Here is a 22050-nt window from a genome sequence, read left to right on the forward strand (position 1 = left end):
CAGCAGTTGGTTTCCGAGGAAACCTGACACTATGCGCTCTTAGAAATGAGAGAAAGGTCTCATTAGAAAGAGAAGAATGACAAATGCTCAGATAATTGGTTAAACAAACAACTCCAAATCTGTCAAACACAATGAACATGTACATAAACTGGAATAATTTCAATGAAATAAAAATGATCAAAAGTTCTATTTTCCATAAAATACTACTGAACTACTGAAGTCCAGTCCAGTCACAATCTGGTGAATGATATTAAATCGATTTCAAAATAATTTGGTGATTAAATAAAACCAATTCAATGTTTAACACTTTTAATGTCTTTCAGCCATTTCTGACCCATTATCGGTAAAGAACATGAAATAAATTGACGCTGAGAAAAATATCTAAATAAATACCATAAAAGCAAATACCATAATTCTTTTATTAATTAAATAGTTCCAAAGTTGGTTGGATGGATGAATGGAAATATAATATATAATATAATCTTTGGGACCGGTTGAATTCATGAAGTTATGAGGGACAATTAAGCGATAAAGGGATTTTATACACTAGACAGAAATATAATGTGCTTGTAAAGAATGAATGGCATCAGGTACAGATAAGTTCTTTTGTCACTTATTACACATGAGCAAACAGAACTGCAGGCAAAAAGGAACAACATATAACTTGACCCTGACTATACTCTCACACTGATCTGTGGGTTAACCATCCTCCAAACACCTGACTGGTCAGAACCAGACTGCAGGATTGAAAAGTCAGAGAACAATGTCCTATTCAGCTGTTCTAGTGCTCACTGACTCGTTAGGAAAGGGTTGGCTCATATTTCTGAGCATCGCAGATCATTACATTAGTCATGGAAACTGCTCTAATAGGCGCTGTTACTAAACAATTGAGGAATGAATGAGTTTGCAAAAACATTACTCTGCACAGTTTTGAAGTTTTAAAAAAATTTTTTTTACTGCATGTCCTGAATATTAGCAGGCCAAATCTGTCACAAATAAACTTTTCAAGGGCCACCTTGTCAACAACTGTTCAGTCCACCTAATGGCTGATGGAGAAAGACCTAATTAGCTTAACAGACTATGTCAATATGCATAAAATCAACCAGTTTTATTTGAGAGTGCTTAAAGGGATAGTTCACCCAAAAATGAAAATTCTGCCATCATTTACTCACCCTCATGTTGTTCCAAACCTGTATGAGTTTCTTTCTTTTGTTGAACACAAAAGAAGATATTTTGAAGAATGTTGGTAGCCATTGACTTCAATATAATTTCTTTTTACCTTCTCTGGAAGTCAATGGCCACCATCAACTGTCTGTTTACCAACATTCTTCAAAATATCTTATTTTGTGTTCAACAGAAGAAAGAAATTCATACAGGTCTGGAACAGTAAGTGATGACAATTTTCATTTTTGGGTGTACTATCCCTTTAACTAATTGCAAATTACAAAAAAAGAGGGTCCTTTTTGTTTATAAAATGAGCCTGTGGTGCATTCTTCTCAACTGGCTGCTGTGGTGTAGCTCCACATCTCCAACATCCAAGAATAGATTTAGCTACGGGCTGCGTGTGTATGTGTGTCTGCAGTCTGACCTTCTGAAGAGGGACAAGAAAGACATGTACATGGAATTGAACTAAGGTCTCATCCTATTCAACCTCAATATAATAATAATAATAATAATAATTTAAAAAATCATGATAATGTTAATAAGTGTCATTATTATTGTTATTATAACGATGAACATTTAGAAGATTATGTTATTGTAATATAAATGACTGTAGTTGTCTTAATGTTTAATCTAACTCAAGCTGTTGTGATAAGTTAATCGTCAGCTGGTTGAGTGATATTGTAGCTGATGTCTTTGTATCACCATCAAAATACTGACACACTTCACTATAAATCACAATCAAAAATGATGTCAATTATCAATTATGGGGGTAGATCTAATAAACAATGTGAAAAAAAGACTCTCTGTAACCTATTTTTAAAAATAATATTTAAACAAATTAAATCATAATAACCAGTAGCAACATGGCAGAATTTAATAAGCAGGATGTTAATAATCTAACAGGATGGCAGACAATCTGAAATTGTGAAAATTTTCTGACACTGGGAGAAAAAAACAACATCTGCTGTCCAAGCATTAATCACTAAAGGGGCTAAAAGAGTTTCTAAACCAAAATCCTTTCAATTAAAAAATGAAACGCATCATCCATACACAATTTATGTGATAATGAAGATCTCTTTGAACCCCAAGAGTCAATGCAGCTGTTTTTGTGGTGGCTGCTTTGTTTGTGCCATTACTGCACACATGAGTGAGTATTTAGGTCACAAGAGACAAAGCCATCGGAGACAAAGACCACTGTCTGTACCTTCACACACAAACACACACAAACACACTGATATCAGTCTCATTAATTTTCACGAATGTCACAATATGCATATCAAGATTTTCAATCCACGCTTAAATGAGGATGACTGTTCTGCATCTCAGACTAAGATTAGGATGATAAATTGACACAAAGAGCTTTGGTACATTCCTAATATAATAGGCAAACAACAAATCTTTTACCAGTCGTACGGTTATATCCATTACCAGACGAAGGGATCACGACCATGTCTGCCAGCCATTTCAGCAAATGTTACATAAGACAGCATAATACAGCCAAGGCGACGTGTGACCGTCTCCATCTCTTCAAGGTCAGGACACAACACAAAGGAATTATGCAACAAAGCCCTCATCCTAAAATCTGCTCTTGCTTTACTGAACACAAATCGAAAAAAGGGTTTTAGGTTCCCTCTGTCTGAGTTAACTGCTAGCCATGCAAAATGACTGTATTCAGCTGTACTGAAGTGAAACTACAGATACAGCAAATTTCTCTCCTTTTGTAATACACATGTGAGGGAAATAAATGCTCTTTACCTTGTAAAATAAATGTTTAACAGCAAGGTATTTTTTAGTTTGAGTGTTGAGACTGAATGATTTAACTATAGTGTCAGTTTCACTCAGCAGCAATAGATGTTTCTGTCTTTTAAGGTGATTCAAACTTCACCTCATTCCACTAATGAGCCACTAAACTGCCAACAGAATGATAGAAGATACCCTAAAATCCCACAGAAAACCTCAGAAACAAGTAAAGACACAACACGGCACAGGAGACTACCAGCAGTGCCTTTCATGAACGAAATCCTGCCCTGACAAATAAGCCCCTGAGCTTAAGGAATAGCCGGGCATGATCCGACACACTCAGCACAACCAAGCTGAAGGATTCTGGTGCTGGAATTTAAAAGACAATATCCTGTATTTTAGATACTCAACCAGTACCATTCAAAAAAGTCGCTTGAGTTTAGTCAGATTTTTCCATTCAAAACCCAGTCTGATGTATTCAATGATGCCATATGTCATTATAGAGCAATCCTGATAGTAATCAATGCTTTTTTGTGTATACCTTGAATACAATTATTTAAAAAATAACCAAATAAAGCTTGATGGATAGTTTGTAGGCACTTCAAATAACATATTTCTGCAGGGAATTACAGTAATCTGGCAGGTTCAGATCCGCCCAGGTGTTTAAATGAGCCTTTCAAAGCCATTAACTGTTAGTCACCAAATCTAGGAAGTTTTCATTGTAACAACAATAGGCAAGGAAATATGCCAACAGATCACAGAAATCTGACCAATCAGATCGAAGGAAACTTCAGCAGGACTCATCTTGTCCAGAGTGTTGTGTTATACAGTATACGATACATTGATAAGAATCAGGAAGTGTGAATTGACATTAATGATACTAAATGCTAAAAGAAATGGCTCAAATAACCTTTATGGACTATTTTATTGAACTATTAAGTAGTTATATGAAAACTGTTAACCTATTAAACAAAAATATTAAGGGTCCTAATTATTACTTAGATAACATCTGAAATGAACATGTTAAAATACATGACTTTAATGCACTGCTGCAAGTAGCAGTGAATCAGTTTCAGGGAACTACAGTTGTGGTCAGAGACACACCCTTTTTCTCTCACACAGGAAGTCCTTCTTGTGGCTGATGTCTCCATGAAGACAGTTTCCTGTGTGGCAAACTGCAGCATAAGTTCATGGTGAGGGACTGCTGAACTCTCCTCGACCCAACCACATTTTCCTTTGATCTTAGGGGAAAAAACCCTCCCAATCCAAACAAAACACTGTGAAAGAGCTGATAAAGCAGTTTCCTCTTCTAATGAAGGTCAGGATGAATATTATTAGCACGGACCGTTCTAAACAAATCCCTGATGTATCAAATAGTGGATAAGAAAAACATTGTTCTACAGCTATACAGGAGCATGACATCTAAAAGAGGCTTCTTGCAATGTTCCTAACTTCCTGCTGAACATACGATAAGGAGTGGGGATCATTATTATTAGTGCTGTAATATCAATTAATCGCGATTAATTGCGTCTAACATAAAAGTTGTTGTTTATATAATATATAATACACACACACACTATATAAACAAAAACGTTTATGTTAGATGCGATTAATCAAGATTAATTGATTTGAAAGCATATTAATTATTATTACTACTAAATAAAAATATTAAACAAAATAAGAAATATTACTATTGCGTTTCCTTGTAAAATAAGGATTGTTTTGTATTGAAATGTATTAGAAGTTATTTTGAAAAAGGTTCCCTTTTTTGGATGAACTCACAGCACTAAAGACATTAATGATTAAAGTTCAGTCAACTACCCTGGTGACCAATCAATTTGCATATAAATAACAGACTGCTTTCAGAGAGCATGAAGAGTTTGCCGTCATTTATTTAAATTCCCCAAAGTAACAGTTACGAATAATGATTCAATCAATTTCCAGGTCTAGAACATTATACAGACATTAGACATAAAGAGAGAACAAGACACAACATATTCAGTGAGGAACCCCCAACACACAGTCAGAGAGTGCCTGGACTCTCCAGTCACTATGGAGATTTAAATAAAGCTCCTTTATTCAGCTCTGGAGAATAAAGAAACAGCTCTCTTCTTAACAGAGCACGTGCACTGAGTGACTCAAACCCCATCTATACATTTAATGCTTCTGATTCATTTACCAGATAAGCTGTCATGTTAAAACACACCTCTACGTCTCTCAATTCTAAATTTGATGATAGATAGATGATAAAGTCAGATGATGTGACAGTGCACATGTGCCAGAGAAAACACAATATCACTCCAGTGTGCCATTTCCATTTTCTACTATTGTGTTATGTATTTCAGATGAACCTGCCCCCTAAATGGTACATGAAAATGATTTAAGATGCAATATGGACCAAAACTAATGCTGTTTAATCAAACGTCTGACTATGCAAGACTAAGTTCTCTCTGACTGCATTTTACCAATCACTAAAGAGAAGACATTTCAACAGAGATTACAGATTACAGATTAGAGCTTCAGTCCTAAACCCAGCTGGTGTTAAAGTGGCCACCATGCCTGCTGCCTGACTGACATGCGACTGACATTGGGGGTTATTTTGGGAATATTTGGTGAGGATTATTAAAGCCCGATGTGGACTTTTTAATCACTGAGATCTGAACAGTCAAACATAACGACACACACACACATGCATACAAGCATTAAAGCTATTACGAAACTACCATAAAAACCAGAAAGACAGAGGAAAAAAAAAGCAATGCTGAGGTCTTCTCAGTGTACTGCTCTTTGAATGGCTTCCTGAACACGTTGACTTGTGTTGAGCTACACAAACGGCCCATTCAGAACTACTAATGAAAATGAAACAAAACCAAATGCTGGAAGAGATCCAAACAACACAACGAGTAGAAATGTGAAATACTGCCACACTAAGGAAAGTCCATCTCTGATTTCCCCTAAAAAGCCTAACTGCAAATAAGGTGTAAAAATCTACATGCTTTTTGTAGAAGGGCAAAAAACACTTTTTATGACATTCTTATTTTGCTCTAAGGGAAAACAAAATCAGACCAACATGACCTCATTGGAGTAAGAGAACGAACAAAATCTGTTTTTAAAATGTTATACAAGAGGTTACACAATGTTCTGTGATTCTAGAGGAGATGCTGTAATTGACCTCCACATGAAAGAAAATCACATGAGAAAGAAACACACCCACTCATGATGTCATGTTATGATGTAAACACAGAGCTGTAAATCAGCAGAGACACCTGTAATCTGCCTCTGTCTGGGGACTACAAATGACAGGGAGCTGCCTCTGAGTCTGAGGGCTAATCTTTGTGAATCATAGTGTAGAAGGCAATCATTTAAAACTGATATCATTTGAATTTGCAGTTGAGGAAACAATAAGTTAAGCGTTAAAATATCACTTCTACTGGTCATCCCTCAAGGGATTGTTCACCCAAAAATGAAAATTGTCATCATTTACTCACCTCATGCTATTCCAAACCCATAAGACTTTTGTTCATCTTCGGAACACAAATGAAGACATGTTTACCAAAAAGTCTGATGCTTTCAAATGTTCATATAGAGAAAAAATTTAATAAATCCATATGATTTAGAGCTGCACAATTTACATGTAATCGCACTTAAACCGATTTGGCTTATCACGATTATGAAATCGCAAAGTCTGTAGACGCTGCTCCATCTAAAAGCACTGTGAGTTTGAGTCCCTTATAACGTGCATTTGAAAAAGCAACACGCGTCAAACATCTTTCCAAACATGAGAAGAATTTATGAACCTCTTGTCCAACAAAAGGCAACATTTAATAACATGCTTTTACTCCAAACTCACTTCATAACGACAGTTGAGCATCCTTCTGTGAGATGATGTGGCTTCTTACACAGAATAAGGCAGTCGTGTGTTTATTAGTCATGTTTAATCAAAGCGTTTCAATCTTCTGTTTATTCAGCTACAGCGATAGGGCTTTCCTGGAATGATGCGCGTTATGCGGCGGGGAATATTTAGAGTGTTTGTGTGAGAGCGTCCTCTGGTCTTCAGATGGAGCAGCATTTACTACCGATCAGCCGCACTGCGCATAAAATAATCGCAGCCTTTGCCAAATCGCGTGCGGTTTCATTGCGATTAACCGTGCAGCTCTAATATGAATCAAGTGGCTTAATCCAAGTCTTCTGAAGAGACACGATCATGATGTATGATGAAGTAATTTAAGTTACTTAAAAACTGCTGTGCTGCGTTAAGTTACGGCACTGCTGTCATTTATGAATATTTTGAGTTGTGAGTTTTGGGTGGAAGACTTTCAAATGGAAAGACAGAAATCTCTCAGATTTCTTTTCAAATACTGTATCTTCATTTGAGTTCTGCAGATAAACAAAAGTCTTATGGGTTTGAAACGACACGAGGGTGAGTAAATGATGACAGAATTTTCATTTTTAGGTGAACTATCCCTTTAAGACCTTGTGTAACCCCTCCTGTTCTACTCGCACCACGAGGGATTTAAACCGAGGTTTCCGGCATGGGAGGCGGGCGTGCTAACAAGGACACTAAAGACCACAGATTCTAGTGTCAGTCGCTAGTGCGCCTCTTGAGGCCAGGGGAGGGAGGTTTGCCTGCGCAGCCTTTACTAACTGGCCTCCGTTACACTCACCCCCCTAAACCTCACTCCCATCTGGGTCACGGCACCTAAGAACCGGAGGGGCAACTACTCGCATCGCACCGAGCAGGATTTGAACCGGCGTTTCCAGCATGGGAAGCGGGTGCGCTGACAAGGATGCTAAAGACATCAGCCACTAGCGTCAGTTGATAGTGCGCCTCAAGGCCAGGGGAGTGAGGTTTACCCACACAACTCTTACTAGCTGGCCTCCGTTACACTTGGAATATGTATAGGTGAATATTTACAGCACCATCTGTTATGGGTGAGCTTTTGCGTTGACATATCGTACTATACCTGGGAGTATGTTGTTGACGGCTGTGGTTATGTTGATGTCTTGCAGGTGGTCGAGAGTTTCAGTGTGGAAGAGTCGGAGAGTGGAGCCACTGCTAAAGGATATCCAGATCCCCACACCGGCCACCACCATATGGGACACGATCATTCCCTCTTCTTGATGGGCTTCAAACTGACGCTGTCAACACACATACACACAGTTTTTATAAATAAATAAGCATCTGAACTCAAATATACTTTTATACACCAGATTCTGGACTGGGCTGGAAAACACTGGTCTGACTTTGCTTGGCTTCATTTTTGGAAAAGTCTGCCTGTGTAACCTACTCATCTGACGAATGAGGTAACCCAAAAGAAGGTCCAGAGAAGGAAAAGCTGATTCTGATCTGACCCACTTCAGGACGACATTTAGATTCTCATATACTAACTACAGCTTGACGTATTTGCTGGAGCAAACAAATTAACAGGGAACTGCAATGGGAAATTTAACAGGGTCTGTGGAATGCAAATCCCACAAGCACATCAGAACCACAACATTATTAGACTGGAAAAAAAGAGAAACAATCTGGCTCATGCATTTCTGCATATCAAAATCTGTGCTTTTCTTCTCATTAAAGATGATCTGAAATTTCACTTTCTAATTGCATCACTGATTCATATTTCTTTCCAGCACACCTCGCACATATTCATCCCTCACTCTCTTCCATTTGAGCCAGTCATTTGACAGTAAGCAGAGCTGTTGAAGACTAATGAGCTTAGTGATGTTGGCTGGATAACAGGTCAAGCAGTGTCAGTGTCTGCGTGTAGGACAGAGAAGACATGGCTTTAATAATTCTGAGATCACAGCAGGCCTCTCTGTCCCCATGCACTGTGAGAGTGAAAAAAGAAAGAAAGAGTTCTCTCTCTCATAAGAGAAATTGCATATCTGTTAGTAGCTTCACAGCTTTAGGTCACAAAAATATAGACCCACACATATCTCTAAATATGCAAATAATAGCCTATTGTCATTCAGAACCTTTTTCTTATGTTGACTTTTTTTGACTGGTGTTTCCAGTAAAATATGCCTAACAGAATGAAGTCCTACAGATATTTGGATTTTATAGTAAGAAAGGGATTATGGTAGACTGTACCACTGTTTGCTGAACAAAAACTTCGTCTCAGTAGAAACGCTGATCAAAACAGGTGTGCAGAAATGTGTGTAAAGTGCTGTACTACCTCCACAGTGTGTGTCTGTGTGCTGATGATGAAGATCTGCCCTCCTGATGAGGCCCAGACGTGTTCACCCACCACCAGCAGGGCTTTAACCGGCAACACTCCCAACTTCAGCACACGGGCCCCTGACTCGACCCAGGAACCGTCTGTGAGGGCGAGAAAAGACATGAAAACAATCTGAACCTCAGATATTACTGTTTATAAATGCAAAGAGAAGATAAGGGCTTGTGAACATTGAACGTGAGAGATTTTGTGTGAGAAAGAAATCAGGTTAAAGGTTACAGTGATGTTTGACACACAAAGGGTAGGGCAGATACTACATCCTGTGTTCCTCACCCACACTGTGTGTGTGGGTTTCCTGCAGAAATATAATGACCTCACAGCATTCAGAGAGCAGAATGGAGGCGTGTTGAGTGTTTGTTTAATTCACAATGGCACGATTGAAGAGAGACCTGACAATCATTGAGGTGAAAGAAAAGTACTTTACTAGTACCACTTTTCCATCAAAATTGTGTTGGATCATCTTTTTTTGGAGCTGGTACCTGTGAACCTCTTTATTCTGACATCCAAAGTAAGCTGATTCAGCTGCTTTTAATGCAATAGACTGAAGTGTAAATATAAAATGGATAAAATAATGGCAATCAATTAACACATAGGATATTTATAAGTTAAATAATTTTTATTAAAGACAGATGGGCGAAAAGTGGCAACAGTCGCTGTGCAATGTGACACTATCATTCAAAAGTTTGTGGGTGTTTTTTTAACGTTTTTAAAAGAAAATTCTCACAAAGCCTACATTTATTTGATCAAAAAGTAATACAGTAAAACAGTAATATTAAACATGTTGGATATCATTTACACTGACCCATAATAATCTCCACAAATCACTGATAGCCAGCATCTGTTTCTGCCTGTATCATCCCACCCTCCAGTGTATTTGAGTGGATCTTTATTCAGCTTGTTTGCCTCAAGAGAGTTACATAACACCAGCGCCTACACAGCATTCCCGCTCTGTCTCTTGCTCTGATTCAAATACACTTGTGATGAGGAGTGATGTAAGAGGAAAATAAGTGTTTTAATGAGGACATACATTCTACTGATCAAATGCCTAGTCATTCTATATTCAGCTGGATTAGTAAAATGTAAACAAAGACATAGTTTAATTCAAAACACAACCTTCATAATCTGATAATGCTTCTGCCGGACGAAAATATCATTGTGTAACTGTGTTCATCTGAAACTGTGCAGCATTTCCGAAATTACTCATCCTGTGAGTAAAGTATTACATTACATTAGTTATTACAGAGGACACTAAAAAGCACACTAACTATTTTTATATGCAGTATTTCTGTACAAATTAGCTGTTTTTATACATGCTGATTTGGTGTTCAAGAAACATTTCTCCTTATTATCAATGTTGAAAACAGTTTTAATATTGCTTAATCAGTTGCTTCATATTTTTTGTGGAAACCGATAAAAAAATTAGGATTCTTTGATGAATAGAAAGTTCAAAGAAACAACATTTATTTAAAATATAAATGTTTTGTAATGTAACATTATAAGAAAATGTCTTTACGGTCACTTTTGACCAATTTACTGTAATGCGACTGCTGAAAAAAAGTTTAAATTTATTTTTAAAAAAGACTGACTTTTCAACATTATATACTGTATATACTGTAATAATACATGTGTTCCAACAGTGTTAACCTCATTTGTAACTGTTTTCACCACAGTAAAAAATTGTATGATAAATAAGTTATGACAACATAAGTTATCACACAGTTATACAAGATTCAACTCTTTTTTAAGTCAATTTAATTTAATTGAAGTTGAAATGACTTTTTTTTTAAAGTACAATCAACTTGGATGTTTAAGGCAGCAACTTTTTTTTTTTTTTTTACAATAGAACAAAGTAATGGGCAATAACGAATTATGAATAATGCAAATTACTCAATATTAACTTCTAGTTTAATAGTGTTGTATAAAAGTTACATCACGCTCAAAATTATATATATATATATATACATATATATATATATATATATAAAAACACTGCTCATTGTAAGTTATATGGCTAATCCTAAAACAACATTACCAAGTCCATTAAATACAATTAATCAGAGTATTACACAGTAACCCAAACATATTTATTAAATATCTGTGTCTCTGGCAGCAGAAAACTGGAGTGAGAGTGAAATGGAATATGAGCTTTCCAGAGAGAAAAACAGCTGTGGAAAGAATTAATGAGAGATGGGGTAAAATATTTTTAAACGTCTCGCTTTCCTTGAGAACTTTCCAGAGCACTCCCCGCTGACACCAACTTATATCAGCATGAATTCTGAAGGCTGGTTTATTATTTTCTGGTTATTAAATGGCATAGCCATGCTATTAACCAGCAAAACGTAGCTTTAGCTGGTTGATCAAGAAAGCCTTGCTGATTAAGCTAGTCAAGAAGCACACCAGCAACCCATACTGGGTTTTTTACTTTTCCTAATGGCAAAAAAAAAAAGCATTCAACCAAATTTTCAACATTTATACCCCTTATCAAGATTCATACAGCAATCACAGCAGAAAGAAACTCCTTACCATCTGCCCTGGAGAAGACGACCAGAGAACCGCTGACCAGGCCTGCATACAGACACCCACTCTTGTACACTAGACACGTGACGCTGGACTTATCAGGGGAGAAGAAGTGCTGCAGACGAACCTTCTTAGCGCGTTGGCTGCTCTTATACACAGATATACTAAAAAGAAAACATAATTTTATCAGATTAATAGACTGAGCATCACAAGACAATGGAGGGCATCACACCTATATGGTGTTTGTGGATGTTTTGGATGATGTACACACCTGCCTTCCTCCATGCCCAAGCACACAGTCGGTGTGTCATTGGCTTTCCGATCCTCAGGCTTTCCCTCTCCGTTTTCCACGGGCTCATCCAGAGGCACAAACGTCATGCAGAGAATACGCGACTCCACATTAAAACACTCTGTCACTTTGGGATTTGAGTTCTGCAACGCCACAATGGAGACCTGACCCATGTGATTGGTGCAGCTGGCCACCTGAAAAGAAAGAGAAGTTGATTTCAGAATCTACACCCCAGTAAAAACTATTCATTGTCCTGCTGAACTGCTGAACTGCTAAACAAAACTGATATGAGTGCTAAAATCTGAGGCTTTTTCCAGAGGCAAAATAAATAAAAAATCTCAGATTGATGGGACACTTAAAGGAGTGCAGCTCATCACTGTAGGCTCTTACGCGTCTTAGAAAAGGGAATGTTTTACGACTTTCTATACAAAAACCTACAGCATAAAAGCCTCTAATGCAACCTTGCACTCTCACTGCCCACACAGAACAGTGTTTGATGATGCTTTTAGACTTCAAAACTTCTTTAAAAATGATTTTAAAAAAAACTTTCAGGTCAAGTACAATTTGGCAACAAACATACACACACACCAGACTGACAGATTTGCTCCATAGTGGACTCTAATAAGGAAGCTGGACTGATTTAATATACAAGAATTTGATGTTTAGACTGTAAATTGTCTCCCGACTCACCCACACACATCCATGACCCATAACAGGCAGATCCGCAGTGCTGTCAGTGTTCACGTGAGGCTCTGGGTTGTGAACTGCACACTCCACCTAACACAAATACATATTGGTTTCATTTAAACCATTTTTGTTATTATGAGCAATAATGATAATGTAGACATTGTGTGTCACCTTGAACTCCTGTAGTTTGGACATGACCACAGCCATCTGTCTGAGTAAGAGAGGATGGTTCTGCTTCCTCATTTGATTACCATCATCTTCAGCACAAAACCAGCCTTGGATGTTGTCTTCCTCTGTACAAAAACATTACATTAGTGAAGCATTCCTCAGATTCTACAAACCAATGATATTCCCATATGTGTCCTCCAGTTGCCAGTATTATAATCCATTTGTCTGTACTGAACTTTCAGTTCTGGCTCAGCTGAGCGATGATTCACACGCTGAACAATATGAATCCAGATGGCACAATTTTTTTAATATTTTACGAACACGTTTATTTAGAAAATATGTTGGGAACATCATATTAAGATATGTTTAAATGTATTTTCAGACGTTTTTGAAGCAGTTTTTAGGGCTTTTAAGCCCTAGATCTATAATTATAGAAGAGTAAAAGACAAAGACAGAACATGGAGACAGGAAATGACACGTACGTAGAGCCAATTTAGCCATCTGCAGATTACTGATCCAAGCTTGCTTGATGGATGGACTGAAAGTGTTAAAGACCGCAGTGAAGAACGTGGGTCTACCGTACCTGAAAAGTGAAAATCACAAACAAAGTTCAGATTTTTCTCAGGTAAAGCTTTCACAATAGAAACAATACATGTTTGTCTAGATTCACAGGACATGTATTAGGCGGTATACAAATCTCCTGGGCAGTCTAAATATCTCAGCATGGATTCAGCTGGTCAGACAGCTGGAGAAACAGACAGGGTCCCTTACGGTTTATAAGGTAACATTGCAGGATATGATTTAACAATTGGCCAGTTTCAATACTAAATCAACAGACCACAGAATTTATAACTTTTCCATATTTTTAAATTGGCAATGAATTTATATTTATATGACTTTCGAAGAGTCTTTTTAACTGTCTACACAACTTCATAGTGTAGATATAAATAATAGATAACAACCAAAAGCGTAAGAGTGAGGTCATGTAATCCAGACCACTCCCACCACAAACTCAACAAAAAAAGTCAATTGCATGCATTTTCCAGCAGTCACAGTGTGTGAGAGAGATTTATGTTATCAGAGAGATTAGTTTGACAGCTGGGAGTCTAAAGATACTCCTATAATCCAGACACTAAAATCCAAGCATACAGTGACAAATAATCGGTGTGTGCGTATGTTTGTGACAACTGCACACTACAAAGCCTCTGATCCACAGGAGGAGGATAATAACAGCACAATATTTCTTTGGGGTCTGATTAGGGATTTGAGGTCATTCTTAAACCACATAAAGTCATCATTTAAAGTTTGATCATTTAAATGCCTGAGCTCCACGGTTTTAAGAAGTGAATTAAGAAGCCTAAATAAATCTCTTTTGGCATATTTGTGCACCCTAATTAATAATAATAATAATAATAATAATAATAATAAAAATGCCCCCTAACATTTACATATGCACATGATAATGCACACTATTAAAAACATTAATACTTTAATTTGTGTCTTGTATGCATAAATTCAGCAATGCAGAAACCAATAGATCCCAATAAATACTAAATACATTAAAACTTAATATTCAGCAATATTACTGATTTTACTTCAGCTTATTGGTGGAGACCGTGATAAAGCCAATCAGTATATGGGGATGATTAGGAGGCCATGATGATGGACAGAGGCCAATGGGGTTAAACCCCTCTTTTTCGAAGGACATCCTGGGATTTTTAACGTCTCATCCAAAGAACAGTGCTTTTTGACAGTATAGTGTCCCCATCACTATACTGGGGCATTAGGACCCAGTAAAATTCAGCTGTGCCATCACAAGAAACAAATTACATTATAAAAATATATTAAAATAGAAAACAGTTATTTAAAAATGTTAATAACATTTCACATCATTACTGTTTTGACTGTATTTTTAATCAAGTAAATGCAGCCTTGGTGAATATAAGAGACTTCTTTCGTGAACGTAAAAAAAAAATAATGTATCAACCCCAAACTTTTGGATGGTAGTGTATGAAGGGTCAAGCTGAGGTCACACATACTTGTCTTGCTTCCCTGGTAACTGTAGTTGTATTCTACAGCGATCAGCTGCACGAATCTCCTCCTCTTTCTTTAAAATGAGTCGCTGGAGACCTGAAACCCAATCCTGAGCAACTGTCCCATTAACATTCTGGAGGGAGAGAGAGAGTGTGTTAAATTGATATAAGTGGCAAGAACTGCGTGCATCCTGGTTTCAGCAAAACAGTGAAATGAACACCTCACCTGATAGTTCCCCTTCAGACTGCTGATCATGGTAGAGATCTGGTTCACCAAACTCAGGTCATGGATCAGGTTCTGTAGGTCCTGGTACAGCTGCCCTGGACCCATATACAATTTATCTGCAAATGAGACAAAACCGATTGAAGTTAAAGTAAAAGTAGTGTTGATCATCATCTGAGGATTTTATCCAGCTTATAAAATATCACCATCACAGTACTATTTGTTTAGTTTGGCTCCATTTTCTACTTTACTAGCTTTGAGCATTACAGTTATAACTGATTCATATTATACAGTGAATCATTAAACAATTGATCAAATTAGAGTCATAAAGACTGTCCTGTGTGGATCTGACTATCTCCCAAATTGTGTCCCATACAATAGACTGCTTTGTGCTGCTCTGCTCTTTCAAGATAAAGAGAGAGAGAGAGAGAGAGAGAGAGAGAGAGAGAGAGAGAGAGAGAGAGAGAGAGAGAGAGAGAGAGAGAGAGAGAGAGAGAGAGAGAGAGAGAGAGAGAGAGAGAGAGAGAGAGAGAGAGACAGAAATGTTGAGTAGAGAGTGAGGGGGAACAGGACAAAAAGAGTGTATTTTCTTTTAGGTTAAGCTGAAGTAAAATGGGAGTCTCACATATACACAAATTTTCTAAACTAAATTAAAAACATTTGTAAGCATTTTGAAGTAACTGATGTGACATGTTCGCTAATAAATATATCAAAATAATGTTGCCATTAGACAGTGTTCTATGAAGACCATCTAAATGAGTCCAATAATGTCTGGCAGTACATCAGCATGCAGGAGGACAAACATAAGCAAGGTTTTTTTGTGAGTTTCAGGTTGCTTTAGCATGGATACACTAAAGAAACATGAGACATGAGGCTCAGGAGGCTCAGGACGCAGGGGCAGCCATAGACTCTGTGTCAATATAAGAACACACACAGTCTGTATTTGGCTGCGTTTGTGTGTTTACGTTTGTTCAGAAGTGTCAGGCTCTGCAAGTATACAACATTTATCCTTTGAAGAGGTGCTTAAAGATGTGTAGGGGGGAAAAAGGATGTTTTATTCTCCCTAATGTCAAAGTTTTCTAAAAGAGGACAAAACTAACTCCTTGTGCTCAAAAACCGTAAACTAAAACCAAACCTTTCTGAAAACTGCTTTCAGTAAACTGAAATAAATAAATATTAGACGAAAAACTTAAACTTAAAAAAAATGACTAATAATAAAAACAATCAATGCTATATAAAAATATAAAAAAACTAAGAAGATAAGATTACTAAACTTAAACTAAAATTAAAATGAAAACTGAAAATATAAAAATAAAAGCTAATTCAAAATATTAATAACACTATAATAGTATATAAATAATTCTAAAATAACATTGACAAAGACTAAGGTGGTACTTAAGCACTTAATTCAGTCTTACATACTAATAAACTTAACTAGAAAACTAGACAGAACATTTAAACATTCTCAATTTGAATAAAATTTCTGCAAAATGAATACATGTAAAATGGTGCTCTGGAACTTCTCTGAAACTTTTTCACAGAGTTTCCAACAGTGACATCACTCTTGGCAGCTTTATTCTCCATGGTTAATTAGAATAGGAAAAGTAAAACGAGAGAGAATAAAGAAAGAAAGGGGCTGGGAATGCAAGAGCTCTTGATTCAGTGCTCTAGTTTGAATCAGAGCAGCTCCTGCACACAGAATGTGTTTTCAGTAACCATAGAGACAACACCAGTCTTTTTCGACCACGCTGAAAAGTGATTTTTCTATCTTCCAACATTAGAGGAACGGCACAGAGAGTTCGGTGCGTTTCATCTGTCTAAAACTGTAAAAGTTAAACTAGCATTCAGTTGAGAATTACAGAACTGAATTACTTCTACAGTGTGGGTTTTTTGCATAATGTCTTGTAAAATCCCACCGGAGTCCCTTCTTTTGTCACCTCAGCTGTGCTGAATAGAGCAGACGCAGTGAAACAGGAAAAACAGTCTTTCCTCTTTTGTTCAGCTTCATGAGTCAGTGTGACCTGTTTCCTTCAAACCACAAAAACAGCTAGCAGACTGCCTCCGCGGAGAGAAAAGACGTCCTCAACGGCAGATGATTTTGAAAAGCATCGATGTGTCATTAGGGGTCAAGCACTGAAGGGTTGTTTTATTATTATTCTGCGTTTTCTGCATTGGAGTCTATAACAGCTGCTAAAATCCCCCAAAAATAGATCTCTGTAAATCAGGACAACATTATGAATATTCATCATGCATTGCATTAAAACCCATATTTACAGATGCGCTGGAACAGCAGGGGGTGAGACAGCAGACATTTTTAAAACAACTCTGTCTGAAATCCCTGAGGAAACAGGCAATTTACTAAAACAGACGACTTTTAGCTGACTAGCACAGCACTACCGCTAGCTAGGCGAACATTTCAAAGAATCCTGTTTTGCTAGGTATAATGAGGAGAAATGTTGTGTATAACATCCCTTCTTTAAGCAGAAAGCTTTTGGGTTCTCTCTATTATCTTTTCCTCTCCCTATCCCCATCTCTCTTGCTCTCTCTCTAGTTATCTCGGTCTTTCCCGTTCTCCTGACATATTTCCATCAATAATTCATTTTTAAGATCTAACATTAAAAGCCAGACTTCGATGACGATTTTGTCAGATGTGACACTGTCTGGAAAGCACTGTAAACAGTGTCTAACACCAGTGTTTTCAGTGTCATATTTTCCATGGAAACTTTATCTGGATGTGTCAGAAATCTGACCATGTATTTTTCTGAATAATTGTGAGGTTTTTTAAATGTCACATCTCTGCTCATGCATTAAAAATAACACGAGTGTATTGTTGCTTAAGGGTGGTGCAGAATGGATATCTCTCTGAGCACTTCCTCCTATTGCTTCAATCACTTGGCTATGTTAAGTTGTTTGATTATTTTTGAATCAAGCAGACATTTATATCCAAAACAACTTCCAGCACACAACAGCGACAGCGATATTTCATCTGGAGAGCCTCATTTAAGGACACAGTCGGTGGTCTTGGTGGTGATCTCTGTAGTAGATGGACCATAAGCTCTGTAGTTTATGGCCCACACTTACGGAACAAAAATATATGGGAATATACTGCAAAATATAATGCGATATATTACATAATACATTTCCATATATAGGAAACTAATGCTTATATTTTTCAATATACTGCAATATATGCATTGACCAAATATTTATAAATGAATACAAAAATAGCATTACATGTAATATTCACAAAGTTTGATCCTTTAATGTGTACATATATTGCACATACATGTTCCCATATAAATGTGAACGCATGTTCACACATATATATACACACACACACACATTCAAGGAATGAGTTACAACATATTTCTAGTTCCCAGCATGCTTTGCTTCTGACTGTTAAAGGAGAGCAAATGTTAAAATTAAGTGTTATTTAATGTGTTTTGCTCAATATTAATATACGAGGAATCTGTTAAATCTGTTAGTGTTTAATGCTCTATTGTTTTAATTAAAAATGTTTTCTGGTATGTCTGAGTTTTTGGGGTTACCATTGTCCTAAAGAGTAGAACCTGTGGTGAAGTTGACGATTGGCCGAAGACCTTTAAGACTATAATTACTATAATTACTATATTTTAATCGTAATGGTTGAGCACTCCTCAGCACAGTGATAGTCTCTAGGTTAAATACTTTAGTACATGCAGGTGTGCTTGTGCTTTAGACAACTAGCTTGAAAATTTTTTACATTTATAATGTAGATAATTAAAAAATATAAGAAATATAATACATTATATATCTGTGATTATGTAGCATGAATACATATATCTGCAGTGTTACACATGCAGTAAATATATTGTCACATATTTTTCAATTAATGAAAGGCGGCAATTCCTTATGTATTATTCAATATATTGTAATATAGTAACATAATATATTATTCTGTATATTTTCAAATATACCGTTAAACCATTTCATATATTGATCATTCATATATGGGAAATATATTTTCATTCCGCAAGGGCAGCAAGTGCTTGAATGTGAAAAATGTGAGTTTTTAACCCAGAACCTGAACCACCATTTGACCTCGACCTCCAGTAATACCTGAAAATAACTCTTTGCACCCAGATTCAGACAGATTTTTAGTTACTACGGAAATCTGGCGCAGAGTAGATGTTTTTGAATACATATTTTTGTGTGTATAACAAGAACTTACTAGGTTTAGCATTGATGACGACTTTATCTCCTGAGTGCAAGGGGGGAAATCTGGAGTCGCCCATCTCTTCACTGGAGCCAAACTCCACGACTTCCACAAAACTCAAAGGCACACTCCACTTGAGCAGGAAGCGCTGTCCTGAGGGAACACCTTCACCTCCAGCTCCCACACTCACACCATCTTGAGAGGGGCTGGAGGAGAGAAACACTGGTTTACTCAGATGGAGGAGGGATTTGTGTGGAGGAAGAAGGTTTAACTCTAAATATCCAGGACTAGATGTTTTCTGAGTGATGCTGTGCTAAACAGTTTAGACTGACAGTTATTGCAGATAATGTATAATGGTCATACCGCTGGTTGGGGGTGGCACACATGAGAACATCATTCAGAAGAAAGACTCGGCGTTCTTTAGTCTTAATGATCTCCCCACGATCATTATAAACTGTTTCCACCACATCATCAGAACAAATCAGATAACGACTGCCGCTGCTTAGCAGCTGAGAGAGAGAGAGAGAGAGAGAGAGAGAGAGAGAGAGAGAGAGAGAGAGATGAATGGAGAGAGAAGCAGAAACAGCAATAAAAGGGTTGAGCTGGGGATTAAATATTTAAGGGTCCTACTTTGTCACAGTCACTCATCAGTTGACCCTGACCACACACATATTTGTCCAATATGGACTGCGGGATGATTTGAGGGGAATAAAATGGACAGTAAAATATGCTAAATACATCTACTTATTATTTCATTATGAAATATTCATAATGTTATATTATTAGCTAAAACAGGCCACAGAAGTGTTTTAATCCATTTGCAACAGAAGCTATCTATTTTTTTTCTACTTTCCATTTTTATGAATTCATTCTTAGCCTAAGAAAAAATATTCCCCCCTCCACTGAGTGATTATTACATATGATACATCAATACAGATTCAGAGGTGTCAGAATTTAACTAAGAAGCAGGCTTGTAAATAAATTGAACCATTCACTGTATTGTTTATTGTTTTATTGAAGCTAAAATTATTCAGCGAAGAGAGATACATGTTTTCAGTATTATTGTTTGATTAATATTCCCCCATTTACCAATTTTTGAAACAATGTTTTTGAAAGAGGTATTTTATGGCTGCATTTATTTGATCGAAATTGCAGTAAAACAGTAATACTGTGAAATATATTTAAATAATATTTTAAAATAAGTAATTCAATCATACAATGGCAAAGCTGACTTTTCAGCAGCCTTTACTCTAATCTTCAGTGTCACATGATCCTTCAGAAATCAGTTGTGCTGCTTAATATTTTTGCAGAAACCTGATAATATTTAAGAATTCTTTGATGAATAGAAGGTCAAAAGAAAAGTATTCATTTGAAAATTAAACCTTTTCTAACATTATAAATGTTTTAATGTCAATTAATGTCAATTTCGATCAATTTAATGCACTCTGAATAAAAGTATTAATTTCTTTTAAAAAAAAGTAAAAAAAAAAACTTGCTAACCCCTAACTGTTGAAATGTATGTAATCTAAAATAGTCTGATATATGACATATCTTTTTGTTTTACTCCAGTGTTGGTTCTTGAAGCTGCTGGTTAATAGTTGATTAAAGCCTTTATTAGCTTTAGGAGAGCATGTGTCATGTATGTGCTCCTCATGGGTATAACTGTAGTTTAACAAAAATCACTGGATGCCATTTTGTCTATCTAAAATCCAAAATGCGTTTCATACCTTATGTTAGATGGAAATTAAACTTACTGTAAGTATATTTAGAGAATAAAAAAAACATCTATCCATCCACAAGAAAGAGCAAGCAGTCAAAGAGTGCAAAGTTAAGCAAAATATATCAGAGCCCCAGATGGTGTGGACTGTTCAAGCTGGTTCTGTTTACAGTATTGGCTCAGTACTGACTTCATATGAGTGACAGCAGGGCTCAGACACACTCTAGGTTTAACTGCGCTGTGTGAAACTCCCAAATGTCAAATGACATATTTGACTAAGCACCCACACGTTCATACAACGGGTTTGAGGTGTACAACTGCGATCATTCAGCAGAGGGGCTGCAGTACCTTGTTGAGGTAATGTTCATTCATAGCCTTAGCAATGTGTCTGATCTCACAGCGCTGGTCGGCTTCTCTTTTCCTCTCGTTTAATTTTTCGGCAAGCGTTTCCAGTTCAGTGAGAGCCATCTGAAGCGGAAGACGATCGGGATGGCCCACTGGTGTGTTTTTTAACATGTCCTACAAAGAGATGCAGAAGATGTTATAGTAGCCTGTGAAAATTACAAAAAAAGAAAAATGGAGTGAATGAAAACCTAATCGTCAATGAAAGTTTTGCCTTTTTTGCGAGTTCATGAACTACATGAAAGTGACTCTTGATGTGATGTGGATGAGAAAGAAAGAGGCGCCCTCTTCAGGAGATGTCAAGATATTTTTTTTTGCAATGAGTGTAACTGGAGCACATGTTATTTCTTAATATTAACAGTACTGAAAGAGCGTGTGAGGTAAGACGCACTTGCAACAGCAGTATAAACTGAGGGAACCGTTGAATAGGCTTCATCATCAGTCCATAGAGGGTCAGATGGTCTTTGTTAGTCTCCTGACGGTGCTGTGAACATAACACAAACAGCATGAATAATCTTGGAGCTTTTTCTGCTTACCAAAGCTGCACTTATTTGATCAAAAATACAGTACAAACAGAAATATTGTGAATTATTATTCTTATTATTTAAAATAATGCTTTTCTAAATGTAATTATTCCTGTGATGCAAAGCTGAATTTTCAGCATCATTACTCCAGTCTT

The 22050-nt window shown here is 36.8% G+C and overlaps 1 protein-coding gene across 5 annotated transcripts in view; it reads right to left on the minus strand.

Moving 5' to 3' along the window:
- Positions 1 to 22050, minus strand: part of arhgef10 (Rho guanine nucleotide exchange factor (GEF) 10) — a 48671-nt gene that overhangs the window by 3233 nt on the left and 23388 nt on the right. For all 5 annotated transcript variants that reach the window (XM_082143080.1, XM_082143079.1, XM_082143081.1 and 2 more), the window contains 13 exons: positions 21763 to 21855; positions 21318 to 21488; positions 19616 to 19761; positions 19268 to 19458; positions 15061 to 15176; positions 14841 to 14968; positions 13284 to 13384; positions 12805 to 12926; positions 12637 to 12723; positions 11929 to 12140; positions 11664 to 11821; positions 9081 to 9223; positions 7869 to 8043 (listed from right to left, as the gene is read on the minus strand). In XM_082143080.1, coding sequence (XP_081999206.1) covers positions 7869 to 8043; positions 9081 to 9223; positions 11664 to 11821; positions 11929 to 12140; positions 12637 to 12723; positions 12805 to 12926; positions 13284 to 13384; positions 14841 to 14968; positions 15061 to 15176; positions 19268 to 19458; positions 19616 to 19761; positions 21318 to 21488; positions 21763 to 21855 — 1843 coding nt within the window. The remainder of the gene's footprint in view (positions 1 to 7868; positions 8044 to 9080; positions 9224 to 11663; positions 11822 to 11928; positions 12141 to 12636; positions 12724 to 12804; positions 12927 to 13283; positions 13385 to 14840; positions 14969 to 15060; positions 15177 to 19267; positions 19459 to 19615; positions 19762 to 21317; positions 21489 to 21762; positions 21856 to 22050) is intronic.

This window comes from Leuciscus leuciscus (genome assembly GCF_965113295.1).
Source record: "Leuciscus leuciscus genome assembly, chromosome: 17".
Classification (NCBI taxonomy): Eukaryota; Metazoa; Chordata; class Actinopteri; order Cypriniformes; family Leuciscidae; genus Leuciscus; species Leuciscus leuciscus.